General features: G+C 39.4%; 1 protein-coding gene across 4 annotated transcripts in view; it reads right to left on the reverse strand.

Moving 5' to 3' along the window:
- The window catches only part of LOC113125362 (probable palmitoyltransferase ZDHHC14), a 38,860-nt gene that overhangs the window by 1,352 nt on the left and 21,233 nt on the right, over window positions 1-16,275 (reverse strand). For 3 of the 4 annotated variants that reach the window (XM_026298878.2, XM_026298959.2, XM_026298789.2), the window contains exons 4-9: window positions 12,041-12,193; window positions 8,786-8,923; window positions 7,684-7,732; window positions 5,994-6,096; window positions 5,189-5,298; window positions 3,260-3,365 (exon numbers count right to left, since the gene is read on the reverse strand). In XM_026298878.2, the coding sequence (XP_026154663.1) occupies window positions 3,260-3,365; window positions 5,189-5,298; window positions 5,994-6,096; window positions 7,684-7,732; window positions 8,786-8,923; window positions 12,041-12,193 (659 nt within the window). Of the gene's footprint in view, window positions 1-328; window positions 352-3,259; window positions 3,366-5,188; window positions 5,299-5,993; window positions 6,097-7,683; window positions 7,733-8,785; window positions 8,924-12,040; window positions 12,194-16,275 lie in introns of all 4 variants that reach the window. The other variant, XM_026299045.2, reaches the window with a different exon arrangement.

Genomic DNA, 16,275 nt, shown 5'->3' on the forward strand with positions numbered 1-16,275 from the left:
GAGTTGAAATCACAAGAATATTAAGTCACCGCTCCATGGCCTTATGATCTCTGCTGCTGTGCTTTAGAGGGAAAATCACCACGTCTGAGCTGGGACATGCTGAGTCATATACCATACATTAGCTACAGGGAGATTAGCTTTAACCCTTATTGCCGCAGAGTAATCCCATATTAGACACCAGTTGCAGATGAAATATCGCAATATGGAGGAGGTAAAAGGAATTTAAAAGCCATACAAACAAACAGGAAAGACAGTTTGAAGCCCCCTTCATTCTCACACCACTTCCACTGAAATGTGAAAGCACCATGATTAGTCCAGGACATCTCACCTTTCTGTGCCAATCTCACTGTCCTAAAAAGAGCAGATAATAGATGTGACTTAAACTGAGGTTTAGCTACATTTGACAGTAGAGAGATGCAATATGAAGCGTTATCAGTCCTTGTATCAGCTGTATGAATATACACAGCTCTCGGCTTATCACCTTTACAGCCCTGGCTTCTCTCCAGGCTGTTAAAAAAGACTAATATGAGGAGGGTTATTGGATGGAAATGACACAGAAACCCTGCTTGCTGTCACGTTAGCACACAGCTCCAGTTGGACAGAAAATAAAAAACACATTGCTTTGTCCTTCTTTTTACTTTCTGGCCTACTCGTCCTATAAACAGTCATAGCTAGGCTGACTCAGCACTGTCCGCATCCAACTAACACACTACAAGGAACAACGTGCACTCAGACTGGTCACGGACTAACCTTGGAGAGCTGATAGCAAGTGAAGCACCACAGGCCTCGTCTAGGTTTGTGTTCATTTCTTTCTCACAAAAAAAATGTAATCCTACATTTACAGTTTACACTTGGCCCAGACATCAACTTTGACTTTACTGAGCACAGCAGTCAGCACGAAACAAGGTTTTATCAACTCTAGAGCCGTCATATGTATATACGAAATGGCAAATACAAACAAAATGTGAACAAAAAATATTTTTCCAATAGATCTTTCCTGAGAGCTGAAATGAGTAGTCCACAAATTCTTAAAGCCATTTTACAAAAGTAAATGTCCAAACATTTTCTTTTCAAGCAGTTTAAGATTAGACTTTTAAGATTTAAAGTTTTTTTGTATTATGCAAATGTCTTTCAGTTTGACACTGTCAGCTGGACAAAACAAATTATTTTAAGACGTACATTAACCCTAACCCTGAAAATTACAATTTTACCATTTTTAGACATTTCACAAGCCAAATAATTAGTAGATCATTACTTGCAGTCCAGCTATCCAGTTATTTTACACAAGATCATCTACCTTTTTTCCAGCCAAAAACACATCTACTGGTTTAATTCAATAATTGTAAGGTCACAAAGAAAATGAACATGACCTTGTATAAATCAAACGAACATTTATCAAAGGTAAGCACCATTTATGCTCTAGTTTTAAACAAGTCTCAAGACAGAACAGTTGAACCCAGCTAGAAGTTTGGAGATTACAGCTGTCTGTTGTATTCCTGACAAAGCTGACTGAAGTTGGATTCAGTGGTTTACTCTAAAAACAATGATGTGGGCTGTGATGTTACCATTCGATCAAACTGTCCTCACTGTCAACAAAAATCCCGAATGTAGGTCACTGAGGTGTACTGTGACATCGTATTGCACGCTGTTACCATGACAACTGCTTATAAGGCTTCAACATACCAGGTTGCTGTTTTAATGCTGCATCATAGACCCTCACTCAGAAAGAAAACAGGGCTACCATTGCCTGAATGCAAACTCAATCCTGATGCATTTGCAAACCTGAACTTAAAAAAAAAAAAAAAAAAAAAGACAGTCTAAAATATGAATATATGCTTTGTTTATTCTGCTCTACACTTCTCACCACATGATAAGGTCAGCAGCCGGCACAATAGGATAACTAGAGCTGGTAATCATGACCACTACAGAAAACAGATGGTAGTTATTTCTGAATGTGTCAAAGGTAGGGGAATCTTTCTGTGGCTCTCAGCCTTTTACAAGAAAGTTGACATTTATATTCAACATTTCAATGGACAAGGAACAAGATGAGGTCAACTTGGATGAGAACAACATGACTGTGGAAGAGAAGAAAGGACGCAGACAGAGGGCACCAGTGAAAGACGTTTAGTAGCTGTGCGTGAATAGGTCTTAAATCTAGCATGTAATGTGTGAGGTAAACAGCTGAAGAGAACAACTGAAGACTTGTTGCTCCTATTCACGCTCCACAGCAAAATTGGTCAGTGAGGACAGTAGACTGTCCCCTCCATGACACCAGCTTTCTGTCCCTGAGACGGATTATACAGTGCAGGAAATACCTGTTTACTGACTCTGGTGTACTTTTGGTTTGTGAGATTGGGAGAGTTTACACAAAATGATCTTATTCATTACATGCTAGCTCTCTGACATATGCTGACTGACTTCTGCTCTATTTTCTCAGTCCCACTGCAAGACTGAGATTATCTGGATATTGAGAAAAGACAAACATATCTTATACGTTGTATTGATGAGAATCGGGCAGCTCAATTGGACCCCCGCACACACACAAATGACCATTTCTTTCTATAGACCTAATTTACAAACAACATGGAGCGTCACATGCAAAACTGAAAAGATCAATGACCTGCTCTTTGCCAACCAGAGCAATTTCATCTTTTTCAATCTAGTGGAAATAGAAAGACTAATGGGTCTACACCAGATGTGTCAAAAACCGCAAAGAATAAAGTCAAATTGTTTGAAATGGTTTGACATCCTTGCCTTTATCATCCCTGCCTAGCACATGTTGTCAAAACTAAACCTTACAGCAGCACCTAATGTTTACAATTCCAATTAGAAATAATCCAAAACAAAATATTACGAGACAGGACATATTTATACTACATTGCTCAAAGTTCAGCGCTGGGTTTTTGTTTCTGGAAATGAACAGAAGACAACAGCAGGAGAGTCACTTTGTTAGACAGACTGCTGTGAAACATGCTTTGTCTGTGCATCATGCTGAGCAAGGCCTGAACCTGTAGGAGTCACGTTAGGGTCTGGGTCAGACTGGTGAGATAAAAGTTCTGCAACCAAGAAACTAAGGACCATTGAATTTCAATGACTAACCCCTCCCCCTTTCATCAAGTGACCTTCCTATTCCTGGAACCCACAGACTGACTGAACAACATGAACATCATCACTTACAACAACTCAATCTGCATCTTTTACTTCTATAAATGAATCAACGTGATTCTTCGATCTCTCAGAGGAGACAAATCAGTCTTACCATGTGGCTCTGCTGAGATTGAGTGGCCCCATACATTGTGATGCCATTGGTTGGTGGTGCCAGCTGCGGTGTGTCTGACTGGATAAAGCCCCGTCTGTCAATGAGACTAGAAACAGAAAGAAAGGAGGAAGACATTGTGAGTATTCTTTCACGGTAGGACATAGAAAATACCATGACCAACTAGACAAATCAGAGCAATGCAACCAAACAGACCCTTTGGAGCACTTCCATCACTTCGACTGACAGTGACACCAAACTAATACCCACAGCAGGCTTGAATCGGTGTAAAGGTAGTTAGGAAGGATTAGCATAATGCAAATAACCCTGTGTGTCAGAGTAAATGGTTTGGTACAGCATTATATGTTGTGTATAGGCCTCAGTATTAAGGTGACCCCATGCAGAAGAAACAGTGACAGCACATACATTCTTCCACTAATACAAACACAAAATAATAAATCCCTGCAGTGGAAAGGGGAGTGTATCATGTTTGTCTTAGAAATCTGACAAGACAGGTTGGACAACTATCTGCACGCATATTCACAGGTATGGTCATGAGACACATATGGTGTTAGCGTTATTTTTCAGTCAGATGTAGGTTGTGGCACAAAGAACTCTTTACATCTCTCTCTCACACACACACGCACACACACACAGCTGATAATAGTAAACAGTGGTAGCGGGGTAATAATTTAACAAGAAAACGTGCTGACACTGTATTACACTGGGGCTGAGCTGGATTCAGGTGGAAGTGGTTTGCTAGAGTCGCAGACAGAAACTCTGGGAACCTACAGCAGTGGCCTGTGTTGCTGGTAATGAATGTGGAAACGTCTGCAAACACGGTTAACAGGCTGTGAGTCAAGGTCTCGACGGGGAATGAAATGCAAGAGGCTTTTGTCTCTTAGTGTGTATGCTGTGTGAGAGGGAGCATTGTTCACATAGTCTGAGGGGAAACTTTCTTTTCTTACTGATAGATCCAGCTGTGTGGTGCTGGTGGACACAGACACACAGACACACACAGACACACACAGACACACACAGACACACACAGACACACACAGACACACACAGACGGTTGCCACCTATGCACTGAGAACTCTCCTTTACCACCCATGGCATCATTACTTGTGACGTACAGTACAGCTTATGAAGGCCACAGCAAACTACAGCTAAATATACTGACAGAAAAACTATACCCACACTGTCAGTGCATGTATTAATAGATTTATTAACTTAAATCCCTGTATGCATATACTAAATTACAAATTGTGTACTTTACAGTTAAAACAATGCAAAGCAAAAGGTAACTTTCAAAGGCTAAGTGACGTGCTGACATTGTCATTGAGACTGCTGTATCTCCAGTGTGGGTAGAGTGGACAATAAAGATCAGAGCAGATAGCAGGTATCCCTGTCCAGTGGAAGCATGCACACATTTCTAACGGTGGAAGAAAAGAAAGAAGAAGTACAGCTATACGGATGAGTCATGGGAATCGTTGGGCATGAACATTTACAGTCACATGTGCTTGAGAATGTGCCTGCGACAGTAGGCCTGTATTTTTGTTAAAACACATGAGCAGCAAAAGCATGAAATCTTATATATCTAGCAAACTTTGATCTGGGATTCGGTTCAATGGGCTTGAAATTCTTTCTGCTCCTGCAGTATTTTAGTAGCTATGTATAGAAAGAAGGCTGCAGGCAGGCTCATTTCAAAGCAGTTCCTCACATCAAAAGTAGTTTTGACTAACAGTTCTATTTTAGCCTGTGAACAAAACGGAAAATTAGTCAGGAGGAAAAAATAACAGGTGCTTTGACCTACTACACTAAATGTGACAAATTACTGAATGTGTTTAACTCTTGTGAGTGAGCAGCTAGATATCTGGGAACGTTTAAATCACCTCAAAAACATTCATGCATGCTGGACTCACGTCATACCTTGGTGGCAGGGGTCCACACAGTGCTGCACAGCAGTTGGTGAATATGTTGCCATAGCTGTAAGGATTGTAATTGTCCTTCCCTCTTTTAGAAGACCAAGAACCTTTTATCTGTAAGATACAACATATCATCAGTCACAGGTTCAGAGGGATAGATATTTCAGGGGGCAGTGAGAAATAAATATAAATTCAATGCAAATCTGCGGGAGAGAAATATTACAGGTTAGACAAGTTGATTTGTAGGATATGAGACAGCCTGTGTGTCATGTTGTACTACCAAGACAGAGACTGCACTTCTCATTGGCCTGTTATTGTTGCTACAGTAAACCTGACTGAGGTTTAAAAAAAAGGTGACTGAAAAACAGGAATGAGGAAGTGACTTCAGTGGACTAAAATAAATATTTATTATTTATGTATTTCTTTTTTTTTATGTTTAAAGGATTTTATTTGAAAAAACATTTTTGCACAAAAGATTGAAACTCCTAACAGCACACACAGAATAAAGCCTCACGTAATACACAATATACTCAATATGTGTTTAAAACTCATAGCTGCTTAATATGAAGTTGAAATTCCAATTCTTATAAAAACTGGCTATCAAAAAAGAATAATGCTACATCTAAAAATAACTTAAGACTGAACTATAAATAACAAATGTGGTTAACTGTGAACAAATCCAAAAATATATGTGGCAAATTTATCACACTTTCACAATACATAGCTACTTAAGATGCCCCATAATTTTGTAGTGTACCAAAATTGTAGTTATTTCTGGCATTTTGATTAAATTTCATGTTCATACTCACGTCTTCATTGGTAGTCTGGTTTGAGCTGATCAGGTAGGTATGGAAGCCTGAGAGACCCACGATGGACCAGACTGAGAAAAAACACACCACCACCTCCAGCACAGTGATGAAATTAAGTCAAGGAACAACTGACAATTTTTATTTCTAACAACTGATGACAACATGAAAGCCCAAACAGACAAATATGCATCACAGACCCATATGGAGCCAGCATGAACAGAGCTGTAACAGCTAGCATATCGACCTACTGCCTGGGGGTTGTCCTCTTGCCAACAGCTTCCAGTTACCAGTTCATTTGGCTGGGACTACAGAACACAGCTCGTTTTCTCTGCTCTAGATAAAGCATTAAAAAAAAAAAAAAAAAAAAAAAAAAAACATGACAATGTTCAAGATGAATTCTTGTGTCTCCATAAAAATGAACTATGGTGACCCAGAATTACATCTTGGGATAGGCTCTCTAAAAGAATATTGTATTCATAAAATAAAGAACCACAAATACAAAGACAGTGAAAACTCATTATGGACATATTGGAAAAACAAATTACTTCCTAGGTCAGTAATATTACATGCTCACCATGACTCAGTCTGTTAAACTGTACTGTTTAAAAAAAAAAAAAAAAAAAAGCAAATATCCCTATTCTCTCTTTTTCTCTCTCTTAATCTTGCTCTTCTTTTGTCTTCGTCCCAATCTCTCCCTCCTTAGCGAGGACAAAACATGTCATCATTCACCTAGTACAAAAGACTGCCACGATACAATCGACTGCAATTCCCCTTTATTAAGGTCCTATAGCACACAGGCCGTTATCAGCTCAGCTTGGCACACATTTCTCTGCCAGCGAAACAGTTATCTCCGTCAGCTACAGACAGAAAGGCAGAGAGAGTGTGTGTATGTGTGTGTATCACAGTCCTGTGCTCTCATCTCGATCTGGGGCTCAGAAGTAGTGTTTGGTATCATTTGTATTTTATCAGTTATGATTTTGAACCTACTTAACTATTCCTGCTTTTAGCAAATTCAGGGTTTCTCTACCAAAGCTATGAAATACTGTGCAGCGGAGGTGATATTAAATTTAAATTGTGATGTTAGGTGATTTCTTACTGCCTTTACTCCCTGGATTTACAGCTGAAAACTGGGGTCAACTGGCGTGAAACTAAACTAAACTGCATTGATTTGATCATAATTGATGATGGCTTGAGACAATAAGCTGACTTACAGTGAATCTGCAACAGCTGTAGCTTGGCATCCATCATGCAGACACACCCGCGCTCATATCAAATCTCTCTCACACAACATTTCCTAAGAGGGAGGGGGACAAATCAGAGCCAGATGCAATCAAAGAACGACAAAATCATCCAAAAGACAGTGGCGCTGCCTTGTGTGCTGCGTTAGGCCAGAGGAAAAGGACTAATGAGAAGCACACCAGTCACACAAGGTCTGTGACTAAAATGGCAGGAGCAATGGATAGTAGTGCTTGGAGAATGAATCGTGCAAATTATTCTGACCTACACAATAACCTGGGTGGGCATCCACTATGCAAGTCAATCTGTGTCATGATGAGAAAGTGACTGAAACAGTGACTGAAACCACTATAACCAATTTTTATATATACAGACCTAGAAAATCAGACAGAAAGTAGCCAACTAGACAATCAGACCTAAACATTTGCATTAAATACCAATAGTGAAAGGATATCTGGCAGGACTGTCTTTAAGTGCATTGAGGAACCCATTTCGATGGGAGCCTGTGTAAGGAGAAGCACAACTTTCATTAGATCACAGCTGTATCTTCTATTACATACACACTCTCATGCATGCACGCGCGCACACACACACACACACACACACACACACACACAGACACACACACACACAAATGCACATCAGCATCAAACAACACCCACTGAATGTGAGAACTTGTATCAGATTTTAGGTGCTACACACTCTGCAGCCATTACCTGGTGCAGACTCTATTGGCTCACGTTTAAATGTCACCAAGAGTAACTGGGCTGGGCAGAGCGCAGACACTTAAACTGGCATTCCAATTTAACCCAGGAGAAAGACCAATTTAGTTGTTGGGAAAGGTGTAGGACACATCACTATAGCTCCAGTCAGTTACTTTACCTTTTAATTGTATCTGTGCAAAACGTGACACATTTATTTGGATAGTGCAATGATACAGGATGTTCATTATAAATTACTGTTCACAGAACAGATTAAATATTGTAATAAAAAGATGAGATTTTAGCACTGAAGGGCTGTAACTATGCTAAGCACTGTAGCAGGTTTTAAAGCAGGTATTACAAGCTTACTGCACAAACAGATGATTAAGTCACTGTGATGTTCCCTAACTTGCTCTTAGACCAACTGAGGGGAAAAAAACAAAAACAAATCCAAGAGTTCAAACGTCTGTGACACCTTATTGCCAAACCTGACAGCACTTTAGACCCAACACAGCATGGTTACGATTAAAGAAAAAAGAAGCTCAAAAGAGTATTAATCAGCACTACAATTTTCTACCAGCTAATCTTGGCCCATATTTCTTTCAGTGCAACACCGATCCAGTAACACACACACACACACACACACACACACACACACACACACACGGGAAGCCCAACAGTCCATTGCCTTCTCCCAGCTGGAAAGATGGTGTTAAGCCAGAACTCTGCAGATTTCCACTACGCCCACTTACAACCTGCAGACTCGAAACACAGCAAGAGCACAGCCAGGGGGAGTGTATGTTCGTACTGTGCCTCAGAGCACACGTCCTTTTTCTCTGCCCCCGAGATACTTACGTAAAATGATGTGCGTGATGACGAAGGCGAAAATAAAGATGGTGAGGAAGGAGAGGGAGAGGATGAACATGTAGAAGAAACGGTAGTTCCTCCTTCCCACGCAGTTCCCTACCCAGGGACAGTGGTGGTCAAAACGCTCTGCATGGACACAGGGAAGAAGAAGAGAGACAAATTTGATTTTGGATAAATGCATGCACACAAGCTTCTTCCATTTATCAAGCCACCCACCACCACACCCCATAAATCTTTCTTATGCACATATGTTCATATAAAATTCCCATAAGAAGCCTGGTTAACTATATATGTTTTACAATCAATCAAGAAGACAGTAGATTTTCTTGATGCCCGATTAAGAAAACCAGGTTTCTCATTTACAAGACATCTTAACCTCACTTACTTGGGTGTATGTAAGCAGAGTATGAATTCGGAGGAAATTACAAGAAAAGGGAAGTGTCCCTCTGGATCTTGGCATAATAATATACAAATTTTTCACATGGTGCAAACTGGCTATTTATATATACTAGCTAATAAAAGTCAGAGGCTGGCCAACATGACTGTGTATGGCTGAAACAGTGGGACTGTGTGAGGCTGAAGGAAGCACTTTGCTGGGTCTGTAGATAAAGCACCTTAAGTAATACCTCAACTGAGAAGTTTTGAGGACGTCTGAGGAAATAAATAAAGACAAAAGAGAAGTAGTAAAGCAAAGATTGATAGAGATCATGCAGCTGAGAACAACTGGGGTTCTCCAGTTAGTTACCTTGGCACACTTTCTGCAACTGAATACTTTTATTATGCATCACAGAGGAATCTCTTTCATCTGAACCTCTGTTGTTTAAGGGGATAAAATGTCTGCAATTCACTGCAATATTCTCAAAATGCAAGATATGTAACAAAGAAATTTTATGTGCATAGGTTTCAGATGAAAATCAGTAATTAGAATTTTATTCAGTGAAACCATGAGCGGCTCCAGCACACTTATCATTTCACAGATTGCCTCGAGAGTAGAGAGCTTATTGTTAGTATGGGCATTTAATCAGCCCTGACTCTGTAGTCATGTCTCTGAGTATGGACTACTAGCTGTGCACAGTGGCAGCTCCTTAACTAATTAGTAAGAGCCATTATTTGTTTAGTGAGGTGAAATGACCTGCTTTTGTCTTCATTAATCAATGTCTGGTTGAAAATGTGTCTGGGTACATGCAGCCTCCAGCCACACAGGACACAAAGGGACAGCTACTTTACTACTAGTTAAACCTGATTATGACCACAACCTGGATAGACTTTATGTTTTGCTTTATGAGTTGACACTCTCCTGTTCGTGAGTGCCAATGGGAGGATGTCATCACAATAAGCCAAGACATGCACTGATACTGCAGAAACAGGATGAGGCAGAGGGAGCAGAACTATGGCTAATATATGCTATCACCACTGGTTTTAGGATAAAACCAAAAGCCTGAAACACCTCTTAGTTTCCATAATGATCTAATATATTCTTATTTATGTGCTAACATTCTTTTGATGTTTTATTGTTTGTTTTCATAACAATGTAATCTCCCCAAGAGGATCATTAAAGCTTCATCTAAAATGATCTAATTAAGCACCTCAGAAAAAATAAACAGAAAACAGGCCAAAAATCACTTATCAATCACCAAATCCCAACCCTCTGCCCACACATAAACAAACACTTAAAAATGGAATATAAAACAGAGTCAGACCATCTTAAACATCAGTACAGTATATACTATATATAAAAAAAAAGCAGAATGACTGCAAGGGAAAGGCTCGTGTATGTATCATAATTGTGTGCTGTTATAAGCTTCTTCTATCACTCCCGAGGGAAAACCCTCTTAAAACAGAAGTGACAGCTATGTTCCTATCCTCCACATCCACCAGGGAGGCCATATCCATTCTGGCTGCTAACTTATTTAAGAGCTCCGTAGCCTCCTGGCAATTACAACACCAGAGGTACAAAGACAAAGATAAAAAAAGAAAGAAAAAGGAGTAAAGACAAAGAAGACCTTGTACCACTTTTTCATTGCCAATATGATCCAAATTTCCAGATTAAGTGTGAGCATAAAATGTTACTAATACTGGTTTTCACAGACTTGACAAAAATAAGTAAGATTTCCACTGTATGGAAAAGGGAACAAAGACAAAGAGTTCATTATTATTATTTTCATTATGCACATTTGCATATTTCATATATGAGACTGACTGGCTTCAGATTTTACTTTGGGGATAAGGAGTCATTTTGGATGGAGATCTGGAGTTTTGGCAGCAGGCCGTAAAGTAATTCCTCTGTTAAGAAGTTACACCGGTTACAACTGACATTCATCATTAGAGTTCATTACTCCCACTCAACTGCACTATGTGTCTGAATCTCATTCTGCATGTCCCTCCCATCTGTTTTAGGAATATTAATTGGATTTATTAAATCACAGTCCGTGTCTGTATTTGGCCTGAAAAAGCCTTTAAAGACTCTTCTGTGATTGTATTGTCGCTGAAAATATTTTGTTTAGCTCATTTTCCTTATTGCCAGCCAGCATCTGTCTCCTTATCTTTCTTCCCCCCTTGTTTACTTAATCATCTTTTGTCTCCCGTTCACTTTCAGTAGTCACCACTTTTGACAAGAAAATAGATATCCAAAAAAGGAGCCGTCTCTGATGAGCGAGCAGCACAAAAAACAAGATGAGAAAGACACAGACACACAGGTCTCTGTATGTGCCTTTATTATTTAGTAATTGCCTTGCTCTGCTCTTCAGATTGTCTCCAGAGAGAGAATGTGGTTGTAAAGAGCAGAAAAACACCCACATCATGTTGCCATTTTCTTTCTGGTGTTCTCAGTCTGACAATTCCCTTTTTCTCCTCTGTGTAGATTCCTCTAAGCATATACGCTGCATATTTCCTATGAATCTGCATCACAAACTCAACATGTAGCTGGGCTTGTGTGTGCTACCATGTTTTTTTTATTGTACATATGAATATGTGTGCGTGGGAGAGAAGGAAAGGCAAATATGTCACTGTTGCCTAAATCAACACCAGTTTGGAAATATGAGAAATGTGCTTATCTCAAAAACGTCAACATGCTAAGGTTAGACTGATACTGCTGTCTGCCTATTTATCAGATTTATACCGACCTTTTATTAAATGCTGCATTTACTGTTCATTAAAGTGATGTTTCAGAATGAATGTGGTAGAAATAGAAAACATTGGCCAAAGATACAAACTCAAATACACAGGATTATCTTTTTCACTCACCTACACAGTTGTCACACAGGCTGCAGTGGGAGGCACGTGGTGGTCTGAAAATCTTGCAGGTGAAGCAGTATTTCAGTTTGACTGTCTGCCCATTGATGACTACCTCCTTGGTCCTGGGAGGAGGCCTGTAGCCTGTACTGCCATTAGCCACATCTTTAGAAAAATCAAGGAGAAAGAAAAATGTAAGAGACACCTCAGAGTCCATCCATCCATTATCCATACCTGCTTATTCCTATTTAGGGCCACAGGAATCTGCTAGAGCCTATCCCAGCTCTCTTTGGGCAAGAGGTTTTCAGTCCATCGCAGCACCTCAGAGTCAAAACCGCTAAAACCGTACTACCACGTTTTCTCTGTTTCACACTAATGGACTCGCACATGCAGAACTGTCATGTGTGAGTGGAATTGAGTGTGTTATGTTATAACTCCAGTGTCACAAAAGCCCTACCTCTTAATGAGATGTACAGACTGATTAAAATGCAAAAACACCTAAAAGGATTAGCTACAAAATAAATCAAACACTTCCACCACACAAGGAAACTACCACAATCCCACTAGTGATTAGCAAGACCAAAAATGAAAGTATGTTACGACAGATGAAATATTTCACAAAGTTTGACTTTCAGGTTATAGCCTCTTTACGGCCGACTATTTTCCTTTCTTTTTTTGGACCGCCATCATGCATTTCTCCAACAACCTCCTTTACATACCACATGGATAATGCAGTTCAAACAATGAACAAACAATCAAGGCTAAAGGTTATTAATGGATAGCAAATATACATCTGTAACACACTGTCACTGGAACAAATATTATGCTGTCTTCTAAACCGAAAAACAAATTCATCCTGGAATAATTATTTCTTTGGCACAAGGAATTAGCCACTTGAGACACTATAAAGGTGCAAACAACACATTTATTTATTTGTAAGATGAGCCAGTAATATTCACTTGATTTTGCTCTCCAGAGGAGTAGGTGCAGGTTGTCTGATTTAATTTGCTTTGTAAGTGACGAATCTCAACAAGGCAATGGTGAAATCCAGTCTTTGCTCATCTTTATGTCTCATAAAGATAATGTAATTGCCATCAGTAGCTTCAAATGATTGAACACACGGCTCATTATTATTAATTAGCATCACAATTTTAAGTCTTTGGCACAACCTATACAGATTCTGCTGCTGTATCAAACCTGTCAACCAGAACCAGCCTGTGTTTCCTGAATAGCATGAACTCAGCTGTTAAAATGCTTAAAAAACTAGTGGAATTCAGCATGCACTTAGTCCTCAGACTAAAATTGAAAAACGCAAACTGCTCTGAATAGCTTTTGGTGGAGTACGACAGGCAGTCATGATGACAAGCTAACCAGAACAATGATAGTGATTTTCAAGCCATAAAAGGTAGAGCATGTACCCTATTATTGTTCTGCTTGCTTTGAGCACCTTCATGCACCATGAAATGGTGTGTGTGTGTGTAGGAAGATCAGTTACACAGAAGCCTGTAGCACTGCTAACAGAGTGGTATGTGTGTGTTAGTGGGGGGCAATGCATGAGGAGCATGGGTGTCTGACATTTCTAAAGGAGAATAGAGGCAACGCAGCCAGCGAGTTCTGTTCTACTGAATTCGTCTGTATTGTGATCAGTGGCTACAGAGCGCTCCTCTCTTCTCCATACTCCGTCTGTTCCTCTGCCCTCTCAGCAGACTCCACTGAGGGAGACCACAGACAACAGTAGTGTGAGAACGAACTGAAGCACAATTCAGCGACAACAGTGTTTCCAAGAGAAGCTCCATTGTTTAGGTAATCATAGTGAAGAAGAATTTACAGTAAGACCTATGGCATCCAAAATCAGTGGTCTAGCAATCACACTGGCAGGTACATTTTATCACTTGGCGCACACACCCAGGGGCAAACTGGTCCCAATGCCACTGCATCTGCCAGAAACATCTTAATAAAACCTAACAATAACACTATATAAAAAGAGTAGCAGCTATTCCCATTTCTACCTGTTTTTAAGTCACAAACCTTTTTGTACTGGTTAATGTTTTTCAAAACACTTTTCACAGGGTGAGATCCTATTTTCCAGAGAGCTCTTCCATTACTCTAGAAATGATGGGAATTAGATGGCAGAAAAGTTGTTGATCTGTCAGCATCACGTTCAACATACAGACAACAGTCTACAGTCTGGTCTGAAAAACCCTACATAGCCGTATATCGGTACACTGCCCTGTAAATTGACTGTGGTCACACCTAAGTACACTTCAACAGCCCATTCACTATACTTGTGCACAGATGCCTGCAGTAAAGCAGTGGGTGAGCAGGGGTGTCAAAGTAGCTTTTCTGCTGAACAAAGCCATTTGTACACTTAGCCATCCTGGCAGCCAGAGCTTAGCCTTACATCAGTGTCTAGTAGGAGATTCCTGAGGGAGATAGGTCAGACTTAAGAGCCTGAAGGTAGAAAAGAAGGCCAGGTGGACTGGGAAGTGATGTAGCAGAACACATATACATGCACTGTACCCACTCACACCGTCACACGTAAAGTTAAATGAGGGTTCAATGTCAGCCAAACTGTGCTAGGCATTGCCTGGTGAGGTATAAAGGGAAACTAATTGCTATCCTGCTGTGTATGCGGAGGAGAGAAAACTGGAGCCATTATCTACACAGAAGAAAAAGTGTATTACACCAGAATGAATATGACGATGATGGCTAGCACACAAGCACTGACCCAACCTGCCTGCCAAGATGACAATAAGGCCAAATTCTGTTTGACACATACTATAAATAAACATAAATATAGCTACTTCCAGTAGAGTTGAGAAAAAGCTTCCATCCTCTTACTTTAAAAAGGTAAATGATGAAATAATTTTTAAAAATCAACATATTATTTAATGCACATTCAGCTTGTACAGAAATTAAATTTTACACACAATATTTTTTACTTCTGATGACTAGAACATTTTCATTTAATGTACATTCAGTGACTATAAATGTTCCAATATTATGTTTGTGAAACATAAGGAGGTGCAAACTTAACCCTAACTAACTGAACAAACGAGAGCCGTTTTACAAGCTATATAAAACTATATAAATGGAACAATGTGTGGGATATTTTGCAGGTACATTACCAATGAGTAAAACTCGCTAATAGTAAAATGCATGGATTTTTTTTCCCCAGTGAAAGTCAGCTGAAAGTCAAAGACAAAGTTTCAGTAAATCACAGACCATCCCATAATTTGTTTAAATGTACTAAAAGCAAGAAATAGCCAAGTCAATATTTATTCTCATCATATTCTCTTTTCATTAAACACCCTCATATTTAAATATGAAATATTTATGCTTCATTTTTTTTCATTCAAAGTAAATAATCACAGTAAAAGGAAAAAAAAAAATAAAGATTTTCCCTAATTAAAAAAAATGTAATTTACTTTTTTTGGGGTTTTTTTCCGTTCTTTTTTTTTAAACCACCCAGGACCACTGTTTTCTTCTCTGAATGAATTATTAAGAGCCAACAGGTATTTTACAGGCAGCTCTTGTGGTGTTGAATTTTTGATCTGCACTTCCAATCAAGTTTACATCCAGCTTCATATATTATGTATTCAGTGCTACCTCACCTGCACTCTCAATTTCTTTACATCTGCATTAATCTTTGACTGTTAATGTATTAACCAGGTAGAGACTCCAAAATAACAGTGACTTTTATACCACACTAACTTATAGTCATGTCACTAAATTTTTTCAAAACAATAAGTGAGGATTGGTTGATTACCTAAACAGAGGCAACGCACAGATTTACCGACTGAAGAAGCAGCTTCTGTGATGAGTACTGAGTTGAACTACAGCCTAGAAAAATCAATCAATAACAGGTTGTATCTTCTCATCGATATATTTATGGGTTTTTAATGTGAGTGCAGTAGTCATAATAAATATACTGACTTGCAAAGATGCTTATTAAAAAGGTCAGTCTTACTCCAGTGATGAGTAATGTTCAGTTTAAGTGAAGCTTAAATGAATTTGCCTTAGCAAATTCATTTGGCTCTGGAAATTCACTGCAGAGGAATTGCCTGTCTGACCTTGGTCAGGCTTTGGCCAAGACTATGGGGACTACAATAGTCAATACTCCGGATACAACATCTGTCTAAGTGGAAGAGAACAAGGACTGGATGATGCTAGAAAGGCACAGCTACTGTCACACCTTAGACTTGGGGCGGGCTAACAAAACAGGTTTAGAGGCAGAGAGAAACAGG

This window comes from Mastacembelus armatus, chromosome 22, assembly GCF_900324485.2.
Source record: "Mastacembelus armatus chromosome 22, fMasArm1.2, whole genome shotgun sequence".
NCBI classification, from domain to species: domain Eukaryota; kingdom Metazoa; phylum Chordata; class Actinopteri; order Synbranchiformes; family Mastacembelidae; genus Mastacembelus; species Mastacembelus armatus.